Source organism: Populus trichocarpa, chromosome 10 (genome assembly GCF_000002775.5).
Source record: "Populus trichocarpa isolate Nisqually-1 chromosome 10, P.trichocarpa_v4.1, whole genome shotgun sequence".
NCBI classification, from domain to species: Eukaryota; Viridiplantae; Streptophyta; class Magnoliopsida; order Malpighiales; family Salicaceae; genus Populus; species Populus trichocarpa.
In genome coordinates this window covers 15,677,382-15,700,907 of record NC_037294.2, presented here as the reverse complement: position 1 = coordinate 15,700,907, position 23,526 = coordinate 15,677,382, and the positions used below count along the sequence as shown (strand labels likewise).

The window sequence follows — 23,526 nt, the reverse complement described above, 5'->3', positions numbered from 1 at the left end:
TTGCACGGAAAAGGATGGAACAGAGATTCCGAGAAAAGATGAAACAATATAGACAATTCAAAAAAAGTCTAGATTAATACACACGAGCAGCTCCAGAAAAACTGCAGAAAATTATTCATAAACGACCATTATTTAATTTTAAAAAAAAGTTTGGAAACCCTGTCATGGTAAGAAGCCATTCCAAATAAGGATTGAGATTGAATTCTAAGTTTCTAACAATTTGCTGTACAACTAAGATGACAGTTATCAATAGATTACCCCACAGACCACAGAGTCATGGACCTATCCCGTCCAAAAACCAGGCAGAAAAAACATTACACACATGCAGAAACTTATACATACACGTATATGCAAGTTTATAGAACTCCACAAGACCAATACATTAATCAGCAACTTAACCACAGAGAATATTTTGTGCAGAGTGCTCATTAAATTGGTTAGAAAACTCTTAACTCTGTCTCTCCCCTTCAAGCCGACGGGTAAAACACTCAGAAAGCCACTGTCAGATTTAGAAGACGCAAAATGGATAAAAGGTGGAAATGATTGAAAAAAGAGATGCAGTTATAGCTAGATTATTCTCAAATTTGCATACATCTCTCGCTCTAGAAACCGGGATAAAATTTTAAACCATCTTGCTAGAGATTGGAGCTCAATTGCTTTTTTATACTTGGATTTCTCTTCTGCTAAATGCATATTGAATTTTCCTGAATAGCTAAAAATAATTGAACTAACAATCTCGATTCGTGCTAATGCATTCCTCTATCTTCTAGATAAAGAAGAGAACCCAGCTTACAATGTCATGTTGGTGGGTGGGTGTGCGTGTTGAGAGGCAAAAAATCAGATAAAGACCAGAAAGGTTTAAAATTTGTAGTCCTCGAATTTACATTTTACCCGAACTGGCTCCTCTTTAGATGTTTCTGAGGTCCAAAGACTTTCCAAATCGTAGTCTGCTCGAGCCTCCTCATCAAGAACATGAACTATCACCTTACCTAAGGACAGAGAAGGTAGCAGGGTTCTATGAATCAACAAGCCTCGTTTATCACCTTAAGAGTTCATCAAAGTACCAATGTTTCACAATTATGCTAACAGAATTTAAGTCAATTTCAACTTGCTCGTAGGGTTACTATGAGCATGAAATTGATGCCCGTATTGAGTAAGGTACAAACTCAATAAGAACACATACGACTATGCAAGAATTATTTGACACAGTCTATTCCAGTTTTCCCCTTTAAGCAGCGAGAAAGGAAACTCTAACCAGCTCAACTTTGGGCTGCATTGATTGTAAAATACCAACATATCTAACTTCTTCTTCTTTTTTCTTTTTCAGTAACAATATATGCATCTAACATTATAGAGAGGAAAACAAACCGGAGTTAATGACAATCCACTTTCCTCCCTCTTGCCCTTCTACGCCGGGGAGGGTCATTCGCCGAGCACCCTTTTGCTTTTGCTTAGCCTGCCCGTGCAAATAAAAAACTCAAGACATGAACGGGAATCTTAATGCTTGGAAAAATCAACAAACATCTTAACACATGTTGTTCTTAAACACCAAAGAAACCATTATCAACCAATATCCAAAACAACGAACACAAACCCTCCTGCTCTGCCCAGTAATACAATGTAAGGGCATCCCTAATGGGAGAGTAGCCAAAGTAAAAAACTCTTTTTTAAGCTTTTTTTCCAATGATTTTGCAGTTTCAAAGAGATAGCCAAGTAAAAAATCAAAATAGTTTTTCAGTTAAAGAAAGGTGATTTCAATATATCTATAAAAAAAAAGCTCAAAGTATTAAAATAGATTGTTCAAGGATTTATTTTATCGTCTACATAATTTTTCTCAAAAAAATAAAAAATATTAATATTAAATTATAAATAAATTGTTAAAATGATTTTTTTTAATGCATATAAAAATATATTTATACTATTCAAAAAACTATATTAACAATTTTATTTTTTAAAATGACTTTTATGATAACTTTCACGTCATCCGCTCTCGGATCAGTGAGAACCTTCTCGATCTCGTTCAGGTCCAGCAAGCCTTTATCGCTGTTGGATTCAACAGCATTTGAACCTGACAACCCAGTGAGTGAGGAAGTCCACCATGAGTGAGGAAAAGGTGTTTAGCACATGTAGCCCCCACGCAAATAAGTGAGGAAGTCCACCATGATATGGCGCCACGTGCCGCAAATTTGAAGCTTTAACAGCTGTCTTTCCCAGATATTGTTGGAAATTGGAATCGTCTCGAAAGTTCCGCCTTAACTAGCAACGAGTGTCCATGGAAGAGCTTTGGTTTGGCTCCGACGAGCTATTCTTCTTTCATTTCCTTTTCGTAGAACATCTTCAATGAAAATACTATTTTAAAAAGGTAAATTAATAAAATAGTATAAATATATTTTTTTTACTATGTATACCCTAATGAAAAAAAAAACAATTAGAAAATTCAATTTTATTAGAGTAGAATAAATAAATGTTTTATTTTTTCTTAATGATTTTAATGTTATTTTTTTTTTACATAACTATATTTAATTTGCTTATTTTTTTGTTGACCTCGCTTTGTTAGTTTTACCTCTTTTAAGAAATATACAGGAATAGCATATATAAAAAAAAAAAGATATTTTATTTAACATTTTGTTTGGCTTTTTCATTTGAGCATGAAAAACAAGTAAAAAAAAACCAATATATAACTTTTTTTATTTTTGACTCTCCATTTCACAGCTTTGTTGGAGATGCTATTACTACTTTCTTTTTTCTCTCGTTGTTTTTAACGAATGACTGTTTCCAAATTGGCAAAGTAGATTGACAGTTTTCATATCAAATTTGGTTTTAATTATTTCAATTGTTATTTTTAAAAATATTTGTTTTTTAATTTTATGTTATAATATTGAGTTTATTAGGCTTTATAATTTTTTTCCGTTTCTTTTTCATAAGCCTATCATAATCTTGTGACCCATATCGTGGGTTCGCTCGGGTTTGCTTAGGTAGTTTTTTCTATCCTTTTTATTACTTTGTTTTTAATTTTATTTTTTTACACTGTGTCGGTTGAGAATTGAACTTTATAACTTTGATTGATTTACTTTTCTACTAAGTTGTTCTGATTTTATGACCCGAGTAGCAGGTTGAGAGGCTAACACAAGTTAATTCAAGTTGTTGTTTTTTTAATTGAGGTTTTTTTTTATCTATTAACATTAGATCGACTGAGAATTGAACTTTATTATTTTTTTAATTTGCTTTCTATGGAAATATTTCTTTCTCGTTACTGAGTTGCTTGTTTGACAGGTTAACCTTAGTTGTTTTTTTTTAAAAATAAATATTTTTTCTACTTTCATCCTTAGTATTTTGTTATTGATATATTTTTTTTACATTCTTGGATCAATTAAAAATATTTTTTGGATATTATTTTATTAAAATTTCATTTAATTCTTTTGTTATCAAGTGAGATTATATGAATCTTTTCAAATATTGCATGTTTTGTTTTTTTGCATGTCATTGTGATTATTATTTTTTTATTTTATTTATTTATATCAACTATCTATTTTTGTTACTTCATATAATTAAATGAATTTAAATCAGTTTATAACTTGAGTAATAAATTTTAATTACTTTTGAAAGGCATGCCAGTGGTGCCCAATTAATTTTCTTTACATTAAAAAATATTTTGATTCAGTCAATATAAAGAATGGTTAAAAGCACCAATTTAATGATCTGATAAAAAAACTAAAACACAACAAAACATTAAATAAATACACAAAATTAATATTTTTAAAGAGTAAATTTGTAATTTTATTCTTAATATTTAAAAAGGTTTTAAACATAAAATTTCATTAAATAATTTAAATTAAAAAAATATTATTTTAATATATTTTTAAATAAAAAATATTTTAAAAAATAACTATAAACTAATTCCAAAACAAAAGATACCTTTCTTTGATTCTTTCAAAACCATGTTAGTTAGGTGTGCAAGAATTATAGTTTTCTTTTTGCTATTCAATTTCTTAATTGTTTCAATTTCATTCACATCAGTTTGTGAGTAATTCATGAGCAACTGGAAAGTGATTAAAAATGTACAAACCTTGAGGGACTAACTTGTTATTTTCTAACAATATAAGGACCGAGTTACGATATCCAATTCTGAATAGTATGGGTAGGGTTTATGGATTATCCCATGTTAGGGTTTTAGCCCTCTCATAAACACACTCTCCACTTCTCTTCTTCACTCATTTCGAAACCATCAACAAAATGGTCTCTCCATTTAACACAAAAACCCCATAAATTTAATAACCTTTAGGGTTTCCAAATGGATGATTTAACAGGTGATGATTTCGGTGATTTATACTTAGATGTTGTGATTCAAGCGAGTTCAGTTATCAATTCATTACCAAACTCCAGTAATTTATATACAGAATCAGAATCACATCAAGGAAATGAAGGCAGTGATCATAACAAAGTTAATCAAAGCGAAAAAGAAGAGAACCTGGTGTCGGAGTCCAAGGAATTAAACAAAGAGAAGTTGGGGGTTTTGGAGGAGGTTGGTGATGGGAGTGATAGTGAAGATGATCTGAATATTGTTTTGAATGATGAGGATTGTAAAGGGTTTGAAGTTGGCAGAGCAAGGAACGGTAATGGTAATGGCGGTGGCGGTTTCGAGGAGGAAGAAGGGGAGGGTGGTGGTTTTGTTGGTGCTAAAAATGGAGTAGAATGTAGTGCTAGTGGGAATGGAGTAAAGGGTATTCATCACTTGCCGCATTTGCATTATAAGGTACTGAGTTTTCATGGAAATGGTGCGGAAATGGTGTTATGTGTTTTTCAGTTCAGATTTTTGTCTCTATTTTTTTGTAGGAGACTAGGAGTGTACTTTTTGGACTTTAGTCGAAATACTTGATTTTAGAATTTTTATGGATATGAAGTGTAATTTGCTGTTTCTAACATTAGATATTGAATTTTACGGCTGGAGTTTAGTATGAGTTTGTTTTGGGTTTTGTTTAATTAGTTTGTTTTGAAGTTCATCTTGGTGATTGGATTTTTAATTTGTAGCTTTAGATCTTTGGTTCTGATTTATTAAGTGCAATGACATGACTGATGGTTATGTAGATGGTGTCTTTTTGAGAATTGTTCGGGTATTGTACAAGACCAAGAATGTAAAAAAGTTCAAAATCAGCAGTTTTGATTTTCAGTTTGTTTGATTGCAGAATGACATGTTAATATGATATTTTGTTCCGTGTTTTTATTTTTGATAACAATAGTATTCCTAGAGGTGGAAGTTTGATGTGAAAATAACCTAGTTAGTTTCTTGTTCTCCTGCTATTGTTTAGAATGTAAGACCTTATGGATCATCATTTCCGAGCAATAAAAAAGGCAATGAATCTGCTGGGGTGGCATCTCGTTCTTCTAGCTCTGCTAGAGGTAATTGGGAAGATAACAGGTGCAAGCAACACAAGGTAAATTCAGGCCGGGTTGCTAATTTTCATGCTACAACCAATTCAGTACTATCTCATGGTGGATATGGTTACTCACTTCCATGGTATAGGTTAGTAAATACCCCCATTACTCCAGTTCTGTGCAAATACAATTTATTTAGGGTTGTTATAAGATAGCACACAGCAATGCACATACAAAATGATTTAATGTTCTAAATAAGGGTAAATGTTATTTCACATTTATGAGGCTGCCATCGCTGCAGTGATGAATGATTAAGGGAATTTTTGTACTCTTGTATTGGATGCAAGAGTTCTAATTCTCCAGTAATATTAAGTAAAATCTTGCTTCCTTGTATTCAACAGGAGTATACTAGATGTAAATATTGACGCATTTGAAGAAAAGCAATGGAGGTATCCTGGAGTTGATATATCCAATTTCTTCAATTTTGGTTTCAATGAGGATAGCTGGAAACAGTACTGCATGTCATTGGTAAATTTTTGAAACATTATACTCATTTTGGTCAGATAATTGACCTTATATTCATATGATCAAAGAGTTCTAACACCTCATTTGCAAAGGAAAAAAAAAAGAACAGAGTTATGCCCAACTGATTTATGATAGGTATTATTGCCATTACAACTTTTTTGTTAACTGGCAATTGGCCACTAATCATTGAAACTCTGTGAGATGCATTGTAGGAGCAATATGGGCAACAGTCTTACATGCATGGTGCAATGTCAATTCTTCATTCTTCAAAATCTACCCAGGTGAGTTATTTTTATTTTTTAGGGGTCTTTTCATGGCCATTGTGAAATCATAGTTGAATGCTGGAATTCCAAATATATTCTATTTGCATGAAATCAGGCTTATGAATTCAGACCTGAGCAGAATAGTATAGCTATAGCTGACCATATTAGTCAAGTTGATTCTTCATCAGAATATGCTGATAGGGGAGGGAAGCAGCTGGGATTGGTACCCCTAAATTAAGGATTCCTTATTTTGATATTACCACATTGACTACATTTATTTTTTCTATGAATGTCTAGTATGCTTTCTTGTATGCTGTTATTTAATGAATTGTTTTGATTGCTTCAGCGAAAAGGCAGAGCAATTCAGGTTGAAGACAGCACTGGTGAACGTCAACCAACCATGGATCTAAGGCGTCCACGTGTTTGGGATTCTGATGTTGTTATAAAGGTTGGATTTTACTTTAAATATGTTTGACTTCTCTTACAACATTTTTTTACTCTATATAATGATGAATTCTTTGCATGATTTGGAACAGATCAATGTGCAGGACTCCAATGACAATTCCTCTCAGTCCAGCATGGAGCAATCAAGCCATATAGATAGCAATGAACCCGGAGCATCAAAAAGAAGGGATTTAAATGTTGATGATAAAAGAGATGCCTGCTCTTCTGGTAGTGCCAGTAGAGATGAACCCTCTGCGGAGTCTCTGGAAGGAAATCTCAGGTCTTCCTCTCTGAAAATTTTTTAACCATTTAAATATCTAGAATTATCTTCATATTTCCTGTACAATTGGTTTGGCTTGGATTTGTTTTCCTAGTTGAATATGGTGGCTTTATGGCAATCAAAATCTAACATGGTACACGTCTTGGATGCGAGTTAGAGTTTTATTATGCTTCTGGAGTTCGAACAATAGAAATAGATTTGGCAATCAAAATCGAACAATAGAAATACTCAGTTTAGTAATATTGCATCTAATGAATCTCATATTTTTTAAGCAGAGGCTAAAAGTCTCATAAGCATTGCTTTTATGCTTAATGTAATATAATGAAGCAGAGACTTGGTTGATAGAAGATGATGTTGCTTGGTCTAAGATTAATTTTCATGTTCATTATTATGGTTCTGGAGTTCAATAGAAATACTCAGTTTAGTAATATTGCATCTAATAAATCTCTTATTTTTTAAGCGGAGGCTAAAAGTCTCATAAGCATTTCTTTTATGCTTAATGTAATATAATGAAGCAGAGACTTGGTTGATAGAAGATGATGTTGCTTTGTCTAAGATGTTTAATTTTCATGTTCGTTCAAGCGACATATATTGAAGGGCTATTACATTAGAAGTTTAGCTTTCTTTATATTCCAGTGCTTTTGTTGAGCCACTGATGATGTTAATGGTTTTAATTTGTTATCATTAGGTGTTTCCAGTCAATGTCGGTGTCCAATAAAATGTCTCCGAATACTGATAATTATGAAGCCAACCAGATTTCTAATGCGGATGGGTATCACCATCAAAAGGAAAATGCCCATTCTTCAGAAGGCATTGCTGAAAAAATGGAAACTGTAGACGAGGAAGAGGAAGAAATTGACAGGAAGGAGTGCAAGTCAGATCAATTTCTGAGCGAGCCAGAACTATCACTGAGTGATTACAGTTATTTTAGCCCAAGTCTATCCTACTCTGACAGTGATTCTGAAGCATCCAGAGACAATATCTGTCATACTCTCAAAGATTCTCCTGGTCCCTTAAGAAAGCCATCTTTGGGCACCAAGTTACAGGAATCTGTTACGTCTAACCATAAGAGCCCTAAAAGAAATGGTGTTATAAGAACATCAGGTATCCAAAATTGTTCAAGTCATAAAAGACCTGTTTGGGAGGAAAGGAAGGATCACAATCGGAGACTCCATAGAGTTCCTGAATGGAGGATCCTTCCTAATAATGATAGCTATACCTCTCCCACACTTAGGGATCGCTCATCCCTTGATTGTAGCAGACAGATTGAAAATCTGCATGATTTTGATTATCGAAATGGAGAAGATTTCTCTTATAGTCAGCAGAAAGACTCTTCTTGTGGTTACAATGGTAAAAGGTGCAGGGATGACCATGCTCAGGCTGTTTACAAAAAACAGTGTCATAGAAAATATAATCACAGCTTTAAAGATGAGATGATTCCACAGAACAGAAGGGATTGGAATGAGAAGGAATTTTTCCATGAACGAAGCTGTAGAATAGATGATCAAGATACGTGCAAAGATTTGTATGGTTCTGGAAGAGGACTCTTTCCGGAGGACGTGATTCCTCCCACTTATTGGAGGACAAGACATTTGGTTTCCAAGTTCAACAATCACAAAGAGAGAGAAATTCTATGGAAAAGGAAGAGTGGAAACATCCAATTTCAGAAGAGCACTCACAGTATGCGCTTGCTTGGTCATGAAAATGAAGATGACTTAATGCAAGAAAATTGTGGAAGATCTATTCCACTGGCCAACCAGAAAAGGTTTTCTTTGAATGAAAAATGTGAAAGGCGCAACTTTATTGGGAGAGAAGGGAATCCTTCCAGTAGAAGGGTTAAATATGGCTGTGATCCCCGTATGGATTTGAATAGTTCATGGAACATGGAAACTGAAGAAGATTATTGTGATCCACTTCATCAACATTTTTTCTCCAAGTATCAGAGGGAAACTTATGAATCCAATGATGGAAGGTGGCAGGAGAAGTTGCCGTCAAGAAGTGTTATGTTCAACTCCAGATTAACTGAAAGATATAGGAGACCAAAGAGACGAATATGCATCAGGGAAGGCCAGGATCGTGGTTGGGATGGTAGTTTTAACGATACCTTTGATGCTGAAGATGGTATCATTTATCCTGACGATCAGGTTCATTTGGAGAGGAGAAAATATAGCAGGAGATCTAGAGTACTTAAGTGGAAACAGGATGAATCTATTTTAAGGCATCATGTTGGCGATTTTTATGTTGAAAGGAAACCATGTTTCTATGGAGTAACTTCAACACATGAAAAAATTCATGCTAAACATAGATCTGCCACTGGTGGGGTGGTGGTTAATGGTATGGATTTTAGCCGGCATAGCTACAAAATGATCAGAGAAGGAAGTAATGCTAGGTGTGTCAATAGAAATCCTGGTAGGATGTATAGAAGGGGGCATGAGAAGATGGTCAGGAGGTGCTGTGATCCAGTTGACTTGAATGTTGGAGAAGTAAAGGTAAACTTAGGGAAGCTGAGATCAAAACCTTGTACAACTGTACTTGTATGTATTAGTGCTCTTCTTTTGAGCAAGTCTTTATTCTTGTTAATGCTATCTCATTGTGTGTTTATCCGACATTTCTTCTCATGTTAAAATTTCCATGTGATTCACTTTGTGAAGCTCACTAAGAATTTTTTCATGTCTTCCCATGCTCTATTGTCAATAAGCCATTCAGGATAAAGAAACACTCAGTAATAAGCAGTTGGTCGTGTTCTGCAATTTCCCCATTGCAAGTGTAGTGTGATGTTTCTTGTTATGGCTATGGAATTGATATTTAACATGCTACCTTTCCATTTGATGTTAGTATGGAATTTTCAATAGTATGTCCTTGTTTGTTATTGTAGAGACTTCAGAAGGTTGAGAAATGAAACCAGCTTGTCGGGAAAATATTATTTTTCTAGGAATCAGATTTTGATAAACCACTATTACAATGCTTGTACCTGATATTGCATGTTATGCTCCTCTGAAAGTATATTTGCATGTGATTTGCATGCTATGCTCTTCTGGTGATCATTCATACATTTTATATCCTCTACACTTTATATACTTGCCACTTCCGAAGTGAGATATTTTGGTATATTTAGCATGCTTCCTTCATGGATCTTATATTTAAGATTTGTTAATAGTAGGGGCAGATTGGCAAATGAAATTTAGAAAGCCATTACATAGTTTCTTTTGCACTGAAGAAGGTTATTGTGAATTTGAATGTAAAGTACCTCCAAAACGACAGGACAATGTAATTATAGTTTTTTTCTTAGATGCATTGATTACCCTCTGGGGTGAAGTTTTTAAATATTTATCAAGTTATCAACATTGCATCCCTCTGCCCCCCTTAATACTCTGGTGTATAGTTGACTCCAATAAAAGGAATATTGTTATTGATAACTCAATGGCATGATAATTGCTTCCTAAATTATGAATTTTGTGGGGAATCTGTGATTTACTTAATATCGGGAAAATTTATCTGATTGACGGTTGTTGCAGATTGTAACAATTCTACTTGATAATTTTTATTTCTTTGAGTTTTTGAATTAGCCATCTCTTTGACAGCGTGTTCCAGCATTTACATTTCACTCGCCGTTATGCAATCTCATATATTTTGTGACTGATCCTTATGATTACTATACCCCTGCTTTTCTGCTTATTCATCATCTGTCTTTTTTAGTTGATTCAGATATTGATTTGGTATGTCTTGATGCATAGAGACATTAGCAAACTGTTTTCCTTGCAAAGAGTTATGATCTCTTGTTGCATTGTTGTTGTGAAGTGAATTCTTTTTGAGATTTGTCTGATGTTCAAATTTGCGCTTATTGTTTCATGCATTGCTCTTGGATGTTCAATTATCCTATTCAATCCTGTCCTAGGCTCATGTTGTTGCATTATCATGTGAAATATTGTCCATTTGTTCATTATCCTTTTTTTTTTCTTTTTCACACACCAAGTCCATTGTGATTTTAAGCTCTGTATTATGTGGTAGATTATCATTTCCTATTAGCTGCATGATTTGACACCATGGAGGTTATTTGCTAATTTATTGCTTTTGTGTATGCAACCAGTATCTCTTTTTATCAATTCTGTTGTTATTTCATGGTTTGTCTTCGCTGAGGGAAGAGCTACTAAATACAAGCAGCACTCGTAATGTTGCATAACCAGTTTTATAATGTGAACGGTTTAAATTTTTTTTTTTGTCGTCTTGTGAAGAATTTGTAATGGATTACATTTATTTTGCAAGGAGAGGATTTGTTTGATAGGGTTCTAACGAATCTGACCTTCTCAATGCCAAGACATCCTCAGTGTGTTTGTGAAGAGCTTGCCTTTGGTTCTAGGAAAGTCGATATGTTTGGAAAAGAACTAAATATAGGTCAGCCCATGGAATGCTAATATTAATTAAGCTTTGGGAACGACTGGGTTCTTGTTGTAGCAGTAGTCATTTTGATGGACTGTTTGTAAATGGGTATTTAACTCAGCATAGGCTGAGAAGGTGTCTAATGCTGTCTTGTAAAGATAGGGAATTTACTACATCTGAAGACAGCATACAAATCCTGCCAATCTATATATAATTTTTAGTAGCTTGTTTCTTAAGATGCCAGAGTTGATGACTAATTCAAATGATTGTGGACTTGCTATAAAATATCTGCACAGATTTGCTATCTTAATGGTTTTCAGGATTTTGCTTATTTGGGTTCTCCTGCAATGTGATCTAGACTTTTTACAATTTTGATATGTTCTTTGAATCATTCAATTTTCTCCATAGTTTTTTGTTTTATTTTCTATCAATATCGTAGGTAGGAGGTATACATGGTTAACATTTTCTTATGGCAATATATTATGAAGTTCCCTGAAAGATGTTCTAATGGTCGAAGTTTAATGCAGAAAAGTATGTTTAAAAGGATGGATCTGAAGTTTGCCAAGGAGCCAATGTGTTCGAAGGATTTCAATGAATCCCAGACAGGAATCCAAACTGATGTTCTTGAAACCGGAGGCGATGATAAAGAGAAATGGATCGGTAAATCTCAAGTTACTGAGCACAATGAAAAATTGAACATTGAAGACGGCCAGATAATGGCAGAAGAATCAAGCATGGAAAGCAAGTTGGCAAAAAAATGTGCTTTTAAAAGTGTGGTTCCAACTTGCAATGCGAAGAATAGAAATTTTCTCTGTGAAAATGCTTCCAGTAGAAACAAGAATGATGGGGCAGTTGACAGTAAACGGATACTGGACACGATAGCAAAGATGGAAAAACGTAGGGAGCGCTTTAAGGATCCAATTGCACAGAAAAAGGAACTGGACAAGACTTCCGAACCCCAAGTCGAAGTCATAATCGATACAGTTCCAGCTAACCAAGATAGGCCAGCCAGAAAAAGACGATGGGGTGGAACTTAGGTTTTTGCGTTCGCAGGTACATTGCATTGATCCTTTCTTAATCATCCATTCTGGGGCTCCAGGTTTACCTCAGACTGTCTATTGATGGATAGAAGCAGGCAAGTTATCATGGAAATTACTACTCGATGACTGACAAATTATGTGGAGGCCCGGTGGAAATATTTCATTTTTCTTGATATAATAAATGCCATGCATTATTTAATTGTGCTGATACACATCTATGATGCTCATCATAGTGTTAATTTGATATTTAATTGATGGCTACGACAAGACTCGGTTGTATGGTATTCAGAGCTTGATCATTATTTTCTTTCATGTTAATATTTATTGATTAGGATAAACTTGATGATTAATGCATAGTAACAAGCGTCGATGCTGAATCTTCTAGCTGTAGAATATTTTTTGTTCGTCTTTCTCTCAGTCCCTTTCTGTCAGGATGCGTATTCATTCTCTCAAAATGATGCTATCTGTTGAGTTTGTAGGTTGATGCGTGAACTGTTGCATAGCACCGTGCTACTGTTCGCACTTGTTTATTTTTTTCACACTTTGTTTTCCATCATTCACCAGTGGGAATCTTTTTTCACACTTTGTACTACCAGTGAGATCAAGCTACTTTGGTTATTTTTATTTTTAAAAATTTATTTTTGATATAGAATATTAAAACAATTTCAAAAAAAAATTGAAGTGAAAAAAAAAAAATTTAAAAACTTTTTAAAAAATAAAAAACTATAGATCCTTTGTCATGAACGCTCGTATCACCGTGTCCCAAAGAAACTAATTCCTTTGTCTTGAACGCTCGTATCACTGTGTCCCAAGATAGCAGACTGTTGTCCATGAGATAGACTATGATTTCCCACCAACAGAAGCTGTCCACGTGGCATAAAAATCTGCAAGCTAGATTAGAGAGCTAAGCCACCCGATGTGTTGAGCGACGTGGCTGCTCTTACGCCAGTGACGTCCCTTGTTTGCATAGACTAAAGTACCCTCAAAGTCACTGCATTTCTCGTGCTTACCCGAAAAACAAAAAAAAGACTTCATATAACTGTAAAAAATAAAAAATGCTAGTGTGCCACCTCAAGTCCAAAAGGCCGCGGTGGTCATTTACACACCACACCTCTTTCTCCTTCACAAAGCCCGCCCAGTATTCTCTCCTCTCGGCCACTTTCCTTTTCATCCGTTAACAAAAACAGAAATTTGAAAGAAAAGAAAATGCACCTCTTCTCTCCTTCCTCTTCCTCTTCTACTTCGAAAGCAACTTTCACTCTCTTCTCTCCCTCTCAAAACCCCAATAACAACTCCAAACTCTACTTCAAAGTCCATACCAAAACAAGAACAACTATACCATGTTCCTCTAAGGAATCCCCTCCTGTTCTAGACCCAAAACCTCTCTCCTTAGAATCATCGAGAACCAGTGAGCTTAGCAACCGGGAAAGCAATGTTGTTATTGAATCAAAGAGAGATTCTTTGGAGGGAATGCTGGTTGTTCGCCGGCCGGAAATGGAGGTTCCCGGTGAGGATTCCGGCGAGAGTAGTGAGAAACAGAGCGATGATGATAACACTAAATCCTTGACAATCATTGATGTGGGCCTTGAGGAGTTTGCAAAAAAGATGCCAATTTTTGAGCCAGAGAGAGTGGGGTCCTCTGGTTCCGGTCCTCAAGAGAAGCCACTTGTTGTGAATTTGGACTTGGCTTTGTATAAGGCCAAGGTGTTAGCTAGGCGTTTTAAGTATAAAGAAGCTGAGGAGATACTGCGAAAGGTATGTTTTTGTTTGCTGTGATTAACTTTGGTTGATTTTTTGAGGAAAATATTGGTGCTGTTAAAAATGGGTTTCTCTTTGTGGTTTTTCAAGTGTATTAGTTATTGGCCTGAAGATGGGAAGCCATATGTGGCATTAGGGAGGATATTGGGCAAGCAATCAAAATCAGAAGCAGCAAGAGCTGTGTATGAGAAAGGGTGCCAGGCAACTCAAGGAGAGAATCCTTACGTTTGGCAGGTTAGAGACGTGTAACTATTCTTTCCGACTACAAACGTGATTCAACTCTTAATGCTAATCTTTTTTGATCGATTTGGTAATTGTTGAGGGCTTATGAAATGCTTTGATCCTTATTTATGCCACCAAAGCAAGTTCTAGGACATTCACTCTTGTTTTATTTCTTAAGCTATTGGTTCTAGGTGTCAAGGTCAATTGTTACCTGAGTTTGATCTTGGTATTGATTTCCATTTTCCATTCACTAGTAACTGTCAAAAAAAGAGGGAATCTTGAAGGTGTTTTTTTAATTTCTTACATTGTTCTGCCACTGGCCCCTTGGAATTGTGGTAATTTTACAGTTGAGTCGTGCAATGTTTGAATTCTGCGAAATTTGTTGATAGATTTCTGCATTCAGTGAATATCCCATCTACTCATGTAACGCAGAGAATAGTAAATGACGTCACTGTATGATCATTTAGCTTCTTGAATAGGTTGCGTTGATTTAACTGTTGTAAAACTCCCTAATTCCAAACTTGTGGTCGCGCATTTTGTCGACTCAATCACATCAGCATCCTGCAGGTGCCTAATGTTGGTATAGCCAATATATATGATGTTGGTTCATTCTTTGGTTTTTTCATGGAATGATAGCATGGTGATGTATGTTGTAAAATTAGTAGCGCTGGCTCAACGTTGGTAAACTTATCATAGGATGAACTGCATTCCTATTCTACTTTCATTTCTCGTATTTGGATTTAACCAGCACATGTCCTTGGAACAGTGCTGGGCTGTTTTGGAAAATAAAATGGGTAATATTAGGAGAGCAAGAGAGTTATTCGATGCCGCCACAGTTGCTGATAAAAGACACGTAGCTGCTTGGCATGGTTGGGCAATTCTAGAGCTAAAACAGGGAAATGTTAAGAAGGCAAGGCAATTACTTGCTAAAGGCCTTAAGTTTTGTGGTGGAAATGAGTATGTTTACCAGACACTGGCACTTTTGGAAGCTAAAGCAAATCGATATAAGCAGGCTCAATACTTGTTCAGGCAAGCAACTAAGTGTAATCCAAAAAGCTGTGCCAGTTGGCTTGTAAGTACTTGGCATCCTAAACATTCTTAGATGTTGTGATGTTGCTTTCATAAATTATTTAGTCCTCAATTTGTTGAGATCTTCTGATTCAGGCATGGGCACAACTAGAAATGCAACAGGAGAACAATCTTGTCGCAAGGAAACTCTTTGAGGTATTCCTTGCTTTGAGCTGTACTTTTTCCACGTTTTTATGCAGCACGCTTCCTTTTCAGTCTTTCATTCTGTGATATTCTTGTTTCTAATTTAATTTGCAGAAAGCAGTACAAGCAAGCCCTAAGAACAGATTTGCATGGCACGTATGGGGAGTTTTTGAAGTTAATATTGGAAATATTGAGAAAGCAAGAAAACTTTTAACGATAGGCCACGCACTTAATCCAAGGGATGCTGTTCTGCTTCAGTCTCTTGCTTTATTGGAATATAGACATTCTACTGCAAATCTTGCGCGAGTATTGTTCAGGAAAGCATCTGAATTGGACCCAAGGCACCAACCCGTTTGGATTGTAAGATGTTTCTTCATACAATACTTAGATCTAGTAATCAAACTTGATCAGTTTTGTGTCATATCTTCTTCTTTCGAAATTCCTTCTTGTTGCATGCATAGTTGATGCAAACATAAATAGCAAATTATTCTTGTTTCTATTTTTCTCATTATTGAAACACTTATACACTCTATCACTGTAAAATTATCTGACTGTTTGATGTTCCAAATTTAGGCTTGGGGATGGATGGAATGGAAAGAAGGCAACATATCCACTGCGAGGGAGTTATATCAAAAGGCTCTTTCAATTAACACAACCACTGAAAGTGCAGCTAGATGTCTACAGGTAATTCGCATGAATTCAAATGCATGCATGGTTAACAACAATGTTGGAATGACTTTTATCCATTTCAACTTGAGTGTCTTATTCCATTGTCATCCATTGCAGGCTTGGGGTGTCCTAGAACAAAGAGCTGGTAACCTGTCCGCAGCTCGAAGATTGTTTAGATCATCCCTGAATATAAATTCTCAGAGTTATGTAACATGGATGACATGGGCACAGTTGGAGGACGATCAAGGAAACAGTGTGCGTGCTGAGGAAATTCGGAACCTCTACTTTCAACAGGTCAGTAATCGCCTTTCTGTACCCAAAATGACAAGATCTAGCACAGAAGGATGTTTTTCCGCTGTATATACCCGCATTTTGGATGACCTGGTCATCTAATCAAAATCATCAAAAACAAAGTTTTTGATTGTTCTTTCCTTCAGTCTTGTTCTCATCATTTTGCTATCATTTCATCAGTAAACCAAGCATGCTGCTTGGGAAATTGGATTGGATGTAAACTTGCATTTATTTGTTTTAATGTTGAATAATTGGAGCCCAATTTAACATATTTTCATCCTTTGGCACAGCGTACCGAAGTTGTAGATGACGTCCCATGGGTTACAGGATTTTTAGATATCCTTGACCCAGCAGTTGACAGCATAAAGAAGCTCCTGAACATGGATCAGGACCCGTACAAGAAGGCACAGGAAGCTTTGAGAAATATATCAAGAGGTAAAGAAAAAGGTGTCGATGACAACTCAGCCGGTAATCCATCCTCTAACAGCTTTGGCAATGATAAAGAAGGTAGGGGTAGTGGACTGGATTTGGATTCCTTCATTAAAGAAAGGTTGTCTCTTGATGCAACCAAGTTTGATGTCAACCTGGAAACATCTGCTGCAAATCCGGCCCCATGGAGAGGCAAGTCACCAAGAAGTATATGGAAACCAGTAAAAAGCAATCGCAAAAACGTTGCCAAATTCTAGCTGTCGTTTCAAAGAGGCAGGTTTAAAGTGGCACTGAAGTTCATGGTTCAAGAAACTTATAGTCTGAAAATCGAAAATATTATTTAGTACAGTATCGCTGTAACTATAGCAGAATGTCTCCGTAGAACACAGTGATTTGTAAACTGCTAACACATGGAAAGATAATCCGAGATTAAATTTGTTGATATTAAATTACAGATGTAACAGCCACAAACAATCTATTTTCTATAATGGTAACTATAGGTATTGTTTACCATGCAATGTCCCATCCTTGTCACAACAACAACCGGGTTACTACAGGCATTAGTAGTTTGCACATGAAAAAATCTAATTCAAGCATTTTTTTCAACCCGTATTTTTTTCGATTTTTTTTTTTCCGATCTAACCTTTTCTTTTCTTCGCAAAAGGAGACATGATGTAATTGAGTTTAAGGAAATATGTTTGTGTACTGTTGCATCAAGCTTTCACAAAAAAAAAAATAAGGAAGGCAATCACGGCAAGCTCGAAATTAAAGAGAAAAGAAATATGTTATTGCTGGATCCATGAAATCCACCCAATTCATGTCCCGTGTTGGATTGATTTTCCGCTTCACCACCTCGAAACTCAAATGCCTTGCACTCCGAGGGCAAATGAACAGCATTTTCGTCGATTTGAAATAAATTCAAGAGAGATTACCCCGCAAGAGGGAAAATTATGCTCCAACACGGGACATGAATTAAGAAAAATAACTTTTATAATTAAATTTTATACATAATTAAATTATACTCAACCTCGATTTCAATTTCAATTTATGCTTGAATGTGATCGAGTCCATATGTATTGCATTGCCTACTGGGTGCGGGAATCAAATACCAGTTATTAGAAGAAGAAGAAGAAGAAGAAAATAGATATTTTCCAGACTCCTAATTGGATTGTGACACGTTGAATGCAAGCTACAAATATTGATGGCTACGCGACTTTCATATAAAGTGTACAAACTCTGAAGGGCTCCCGGCTCTCACTGTAAAAACGAGGATTTTATTTTATCGGATGCCGTTAAAATTATGTTTCTTAAAATTTAATTTTTTGTTTAAATTTTGTTTAAATTTTAAATTATTTTAAGGCTAAAAGCAATTTTAAAAAAATAAAAATATATATATTATTTTAAAATATTTTAAAAAATCACCGTAATTAAATGTTAAGGCATGCTTCCATTTTTATTTTTTTTAAAGCAAGTTATTTCTGAACCGAAATTGATGTGACTACTTGTCTAGCCATCATTTTATGGTGTTGTCTATTTACAATACAAATCTCAAGAATCATAAAGCATTGGCATATGAATGCATCAACTTGTTCATTGGTCACACGCATTCGAATAAAAAATCATATAAAAGCTATAATAATTATAGTTATTTTTTTTTTTAAGAAAAGGGCAGGAATCCAGGAGAAGAGAACTAAACCTGATACCTTCGAGAAGGTAACTATTCCCAACTACATCTTGTTACAGCAAAGGAAAGCGGCCGGGCAAAAAGGAATATTGCCATCGGACACGAATTTTATGCCCATCGGTGATCGAGTGGTTCCCGTCAAGATATTGGTGGCGCGAGCGCAAATTGGGAAAGCACGTACAGTCAATAATTTGCATGGAGATCTGGCTCCAGAAGAATGCCTGATAGTGTCCATTCATTACAAAAATTGTAATCCTCATTTCTATGCTTTTCAGACCAGTTTGCAGTGCCAAAAACATAGCAATCGTTTCTTGAACATAGCGACATTGATGAAGAAAATTAGAAAAAAAAAAGAAAAAAACCTACAACCTGAGAATAGATTCCCTCATAAAACTTAGAAGAGCATTTTCCTGCTGAAAAACCCGGATAAAGATGCTTATGGTGAGTTGTTTAAATATATTGCAAGAGCTTTTTGAAGAAAAAAAACATTTTCTTTAATTGTTTTTAGATTTTTTAGTTTAGAAACTTTGTTTTTTTTTCAATTTTTATATTCTTATTTATCATTACTAGGTTTTTCTATTTTTTTATTTATTTAGTATTAATAAGGTTTTATAAGTTTTTCTTAAAATAAAAAAATTCTAATACCTCTAACCGCGTCACCCAGCCTCATCACGCGTTTCATAAATCCTCCCAACTTTCGATCCCCTCCTCTTTTCAGGTTGAAATCATATATATATATATATATCGCTATCGCAACAAAACGGCCCATAATTTTCATGATTTGTAGTAAATGCCAGTTAAGACACGAATTAATTATGCAATTACCCTTCACCCCTGTTAGAAGTTCGGAATGACGTAGTGTAACCTGTTTCAAATGAAATTAACGGTCCACGTTTAATTAAGATATATTTTTAATTTAAAAATATTTTGTTATAAAAGCAAGTGATTATTTTAACAGTCTGAATATTCTACAATACTTTCAGAGGAAGAAGGGCTTGCAACGACAAATTGCTTGCACCGAATGGCGGAAAAGCACCGAAGCTCCCTTGCTATCATGGTATTGGAATTGAACAGAGTTGACCTCCTCATCTTAATGAGACAAAAATGGGGGAGATTTTGGTATGGCCCTTTTCACAGTAACCAAAACACCAATATTTCGATCTTAATTTCACAATTGAATCTGTCTATGGGACTATAACAATAGGATAAATGGGCTTCAGGCAGGTGATCAAAGTGGTAAAAAATGCATCCTCGATGCTAAAAATCTCGAAAAACGAATGCAAGTTTTCAAGTCACTATAAAGTTGAAAGTTCCTTTCCATGGACGATTAGTAAATTCGGTGTGTATATCAAGAACTGTTGGATGGTCTTGTTTTCATTTACAACGCCTGGCCAGCAATTAGATGGATTTTCAAAAAAAATCCAGGTAGTTTCGTGATAAGATTTTTGAATTGAATAATTGGTTAATTAATTAGTTTTAGTAATTATATCTATTCTTTCTAATTAGGTGATTGATAGCTTATATTTGATGCTTGATGGGTCAAGGTAGCTCATAACAAATACATGTAAAAGGTTCTATTTGATGAAAGTGAAAGTTCTTTAATACTTAGATAAATATCTTTTTTTTTAAAAAAAATATAATAATATTCTAGAGAGATGTTCTGCAAATATATATAGAGTAGAGAATTAAGATTGTGAACCTTTGTTTTAAAGGTCTCATGATATATTTATAGCCCGTGAGTCATCTTTTTGTGAAGACGATGGCCTGAAGTGTAGTTTTATCCTTATAGCATTTAATGAGGAATATATATCCCTTACACTTGTATTAATACACTACCAGAAAATTGATAAATACAAACAGAAATACCGAGGGAATACTTCCGTCGGAAATATATCGACGGATTTTACCAACGGCAATATTCCCTCGGTATATACCGAGGGAATTACAGTCAGTAAAATCCGTCGGCAAAACCATTGGTAAACTGTGAACATTGTTCATCATGTTAATTACAAAGGGAATCACTGATAGAAAATTCTCCAAAGAGCTTTGGAACTGTTCACTTCCCAATTGCACTGTTAATTACTGTTTTTTATAGACAAAATCACCGACGGATTGAAAAGTCGTTGGTGTTATTTGGCGGTTTTCTAAAAAATTTAAATTAAATTAAAAAATTTAATTTAAATATTATTTAACTATCCGTCGGTAAAATCGTCGGTAAAACGCTCCAATAAAAAGCCTAGAATCCCTAATTTCACAACAGACTCGTCTCCTTTCTTCTTTTTCTTCTTCTTCTTCTTCTTTTCCCCCATATGTAAAAAACATCAATATCCATTTCTTTTTCTTCTCTTCTCTCCTTAACTCCTTCTCTTCTCCTCCATGCTCAGGTATGTCTTCTTCTCCTTTCTTCTTTTTTCTTCTCAATTTTTTTTTAATTAGTATACTTACGAATTTGTTTTTTTTTTCTCTTCTTAGCTTCAGTTGCAACTGCATTAAGGTAATATTTTTTTTTTCGTGTTTTTTTCACTATATTTTTTTTATTTTATTTTTAATTGTTTTTGTTCTTAATAATTGTATGAATGTTGTTGTAGGATTTTTTTTTTTCATATGAGATCAATTTTTAGTTGATTTATTTATAGGATTTTAATTTTTTTTCATATGAATTTTTTTAGTTGAATTTATTTGTTGCAAATTGTTTTGAGTTGATTTTTTTTCTTTTTTTTCCAAGCATTTTAAGTATTATAGAGTATTGATTTATATTAATTTAATTATTTTATAGTTTTGTAAAATAGATTTTATATATATATTTTTAAATAATTACCGACGGAATTACATACGGTATTTTGCCGAGGGAAATAATGACGGAATGAAGCAGGTAATTTTTTTTGCTCGCTTTTTTCATCAGTAAATCCATCGGTAATAATATTTTTTTATTACCAACAGACTTATCGACAAACAAAAAATTATCGACGCAAGATTCACCGACGGAGCATTTCCGTCAGTGATTTTATTGGTAAATTAATTACTAACAAAATGATAGTGCAAATACCGACAGAAAATTCCATCGGTAAATCTAAATATTGTGGTAGTGATATTTGATGAAAATATGGTGGGGGTCTTGGAGGACTTTTATACACCTAAAAGGTGTAGGGGGATTATGATCCAGGACGTCAAATGTAGTTAACCTCATGATTGCCCTACGTTAGACCTAAGGGAGATAGGGTCCTTTTCTTAGTGAGCCTAAGGAAGGCTGGGTCCGTTACTTGGGTGAGTCCAAAGGATAAGGATCATCCTTTTGATTGTGTTGAGGGAGAAAGGTCCTATCATTTCCTTAAGCGTGTTTATAGAGGATGGTCGATCATTTCCTTAAGCGTGTTTATAGAGCCTTAAGCGTGTTTATAGAGGATGGTCATTCTCTTAGGGGTGTTCCAAGAAGGATGCACATTTCTTTAGGCATACCCAGGAAGGTTGGTATGGCCATTTACTTCAGCGTGTCTAGAAAGGATGGTCTGGTCATTCTCTTCAGCATGTCCAAGGAAGATGTTCATTCCCTTTAATTAGGGTACTAAGAGAGGATGATTATTCTCTTGGGTGTGCCCAGGACTTGATAGTGTTAGGCATGCCCAAGGCTTGGCACATTGCCAAGGCCATCGTATCAGGGGCTTGATATACTACCATGCCCAATCGTGATTGGATCTGGCTAGCATCAAACCCATCATGTCTTTACTAGAGCATGTTTATATTCTAAAAAATTTATATTTATAAATCTTTTTTAATCCAACATTTTTTGATAAAGATATACCCATTGAAACTTGGTTTGTTAGAATTCAAGAATGATGAAGGGCTATTACATAATTTGGACTCCTGGAAGGGACTGCAAGATGTAATTAGAACAATAGAGAGGGTAAAAAGTCCATGAGAAAAGAGAGATACGAATCAATAAGATTGACAGTTATCAGCTAATCCAGATCGATGATAACTTTCAGAAACTGGCTTGTTCTGGATTCACATAGATTCCTATTGTTCTAAGACCGGCGTCATCAAAGGATCCATGCAATCCAGCAAATAGAGGCTCATCTCCTGTTTGAAAATCGAATTCAGTACCATTTTCTGCCTTGCAACCGAAAGGACCATAGGTCCCACGGTTCGTAGTAAATGTCAATGAGTTCACATTTCCATGACTCCAATCGCCACTAATCCCCTTGAGAAACTCACGCGGATAATCAAGCTTAACCTGCTATTCAAATTTAACATTCACATATATATTCCAAATTCAACGAATAAAAATCTTGTAGTGATTCAAAATATCAAATCCAGACCCCTTTTGATTTGATTTAACAAACAAGCATGATGCATCGTAGAGTGAGCAAATAAAATTTTAAGAGAAGGGAACTTTGATCGAAGTTCAAATCAATGTACAATATATATAGAGTGAGCAAAGAGAGGCTTACAACATTGAATCTCCAACCATAAGGATTCTTAACGGGCATCGGAGAAAGCTTGGACAGGACTCCATTCTCTTCAACATACTGAAATTGAATAAAACGGATATGATTATCGTGAGAAATATAGATGTGGGAGATTTCAGTGCTCCCATTATGATCCCAGTCAAATTCTAGGTTGGAGATTTCAGAGTGACCCCAGATAGGTACTAGGCGTTTTGTTCCAGCCTCTAACTTGATCATCTTCAGAGTTTGTTGCTTCAAAAACGATTATCGCTATGCCTCTTTTATTCTAGCTCGTGAAAGCCCAAAATCTGTTCTACTTCTAAGTTAAGGTTTCTAGGTTTTTTCCTTTTTGAAAGGGAGAAAAGATGTGCAAGTTTTTGGCTGTTCGACAGGAAAATAATTGACTTGTATTATAATTGACTTGAAATGGCTTTACTTTATAAAAGCCATGATTCCCGCTGTAAGATTCTATGATGTTTCTGGGTGTTTTCTTTTCTAGTAAAAAAGAAAGCTA

At 35.0% G+C, this 23,526-nt stretch overlaps 3 protein-coding genes and 1 long non-coding RNA gene across 6 annotated transcripts; 2 read left to right on the top strand and 2 right to left on the bottom strand.

Moving 5' to 3' along the window:
- Window positions 1-111: 111 nt before the first annotated feature.
- Window positions 112-2,052, bottom strand: LOC7468102 (uncharacterized). Its single transcript, XR_002984144.2, has 2 exons — window positions 1,369-2,052; window positions 112-989 (listed from the first exon to the last, which is right to left on the bottom strand). It is a non-coding gene; the product is annotated as an uncharacterized LOC7468102 (long non-coding RNA).
- A 2,098-nt stretch (window positions 2,053-4,150) lies between these two features.
- Window positions 4,151-12,695, top strand: LOC18102611 (FIP1[III]-like protein). 2 transcript variants are annotated; one of them, XM_024609265.2, is made up of 9 exons: window positions 4,151-4,753; window positions 5,307-5,521; window positions 5,775-5,901; window positions 6,111-6,179; window positions 6,277-6,384; window positions 6,508-6,609; window positions 6,698-6,885; window positions 7,574-9,374; window positions 11,790-12,695. In XM_024609265.2, the coding sequence occupies exons 1-9, from the start codon at window positions 4,292-4,294 to the stop codon at window positions 12,297-12,299; spliced, it is 3,582 nt and encodes a 1,193-aa protein (XP_024465033.2). In that variant the 5' UTR covers window positions 4,151-4,291; the 3' UTR covers window positions 12,300-12,695. The 2 variants fall into 2 exon arrangements, with proteins under 2 accessions (XP_024465033.2, XP_052312712.1); XM_052456752.1 differs by lacking the exon at window positions 6,277-6,384.
- A 672-nt stretch (window positions 12,696-13,367) lies between these two features.
- LOC7485822 (protein high chlorophyll fluorescent 107) lies at window positions 13,368-17,401 on the top strand. The gene is made up of 8 exons (XM_002316005.4): window positions 13,368-14,057; window positions 14,151-14,294; window positions 15,049-15,354; window positions 15,447-15,506; window positions 15,609-15,854; window positions 16,068-16,178; window positions 16,281-16,457; window positions 16,745-17,401. The coding sequence occupies exons 1-8, from the start codon at window positions 13,509-13,511 to the stop codon at window positions 17,138-17,140; spliced, it is 1,989 nt and encodes a 662-aa protein (XP_002316041.4). The 5' UTR covers window positions 13,368-13,508; the 3' UTR covers window positions 17,141-17,401.
- Window positions 17,402-22,480: 5,079 nt separating this feature from the next.
- LOC7485821 (inactive protein RESTRICTED TEV MOVEMENT 1) lies at window positions 22,481-23,481 on the bottom strand. 2 transcript variants are annotated; one of them, XM_006378477.3, is made up of 2 exons: window positions 23,016-23,481; window positions 22,481-22,801 (listed from the first exon to the last, which is right to left on the bottom strand). In XM_006378477.3, the coding sequence occupies exons 1-2, from the start codon at window positions 23,247-23,249 to the stop codon at window positions 22,547-22,549; spliced, it is 489 nt and encodes a 162-aa protein (XP_006378539.1). In that variant the 5' UTR covers window positions 23,250-23,481; the 3' UTR covers window positions 22,481-22,546. The 2 variants fall into 2 exon arrangements, with proteins under 2 accessions (XP_006378539.1, XP_002314945.1); XM_002314909.4 differs by having other exon boundaries at window positions 22,481-22,798; window positions 23,016-23,474.
- Between the last annotated feature and the right edge of the window lie 45 nt (window positions 23,482-23,526).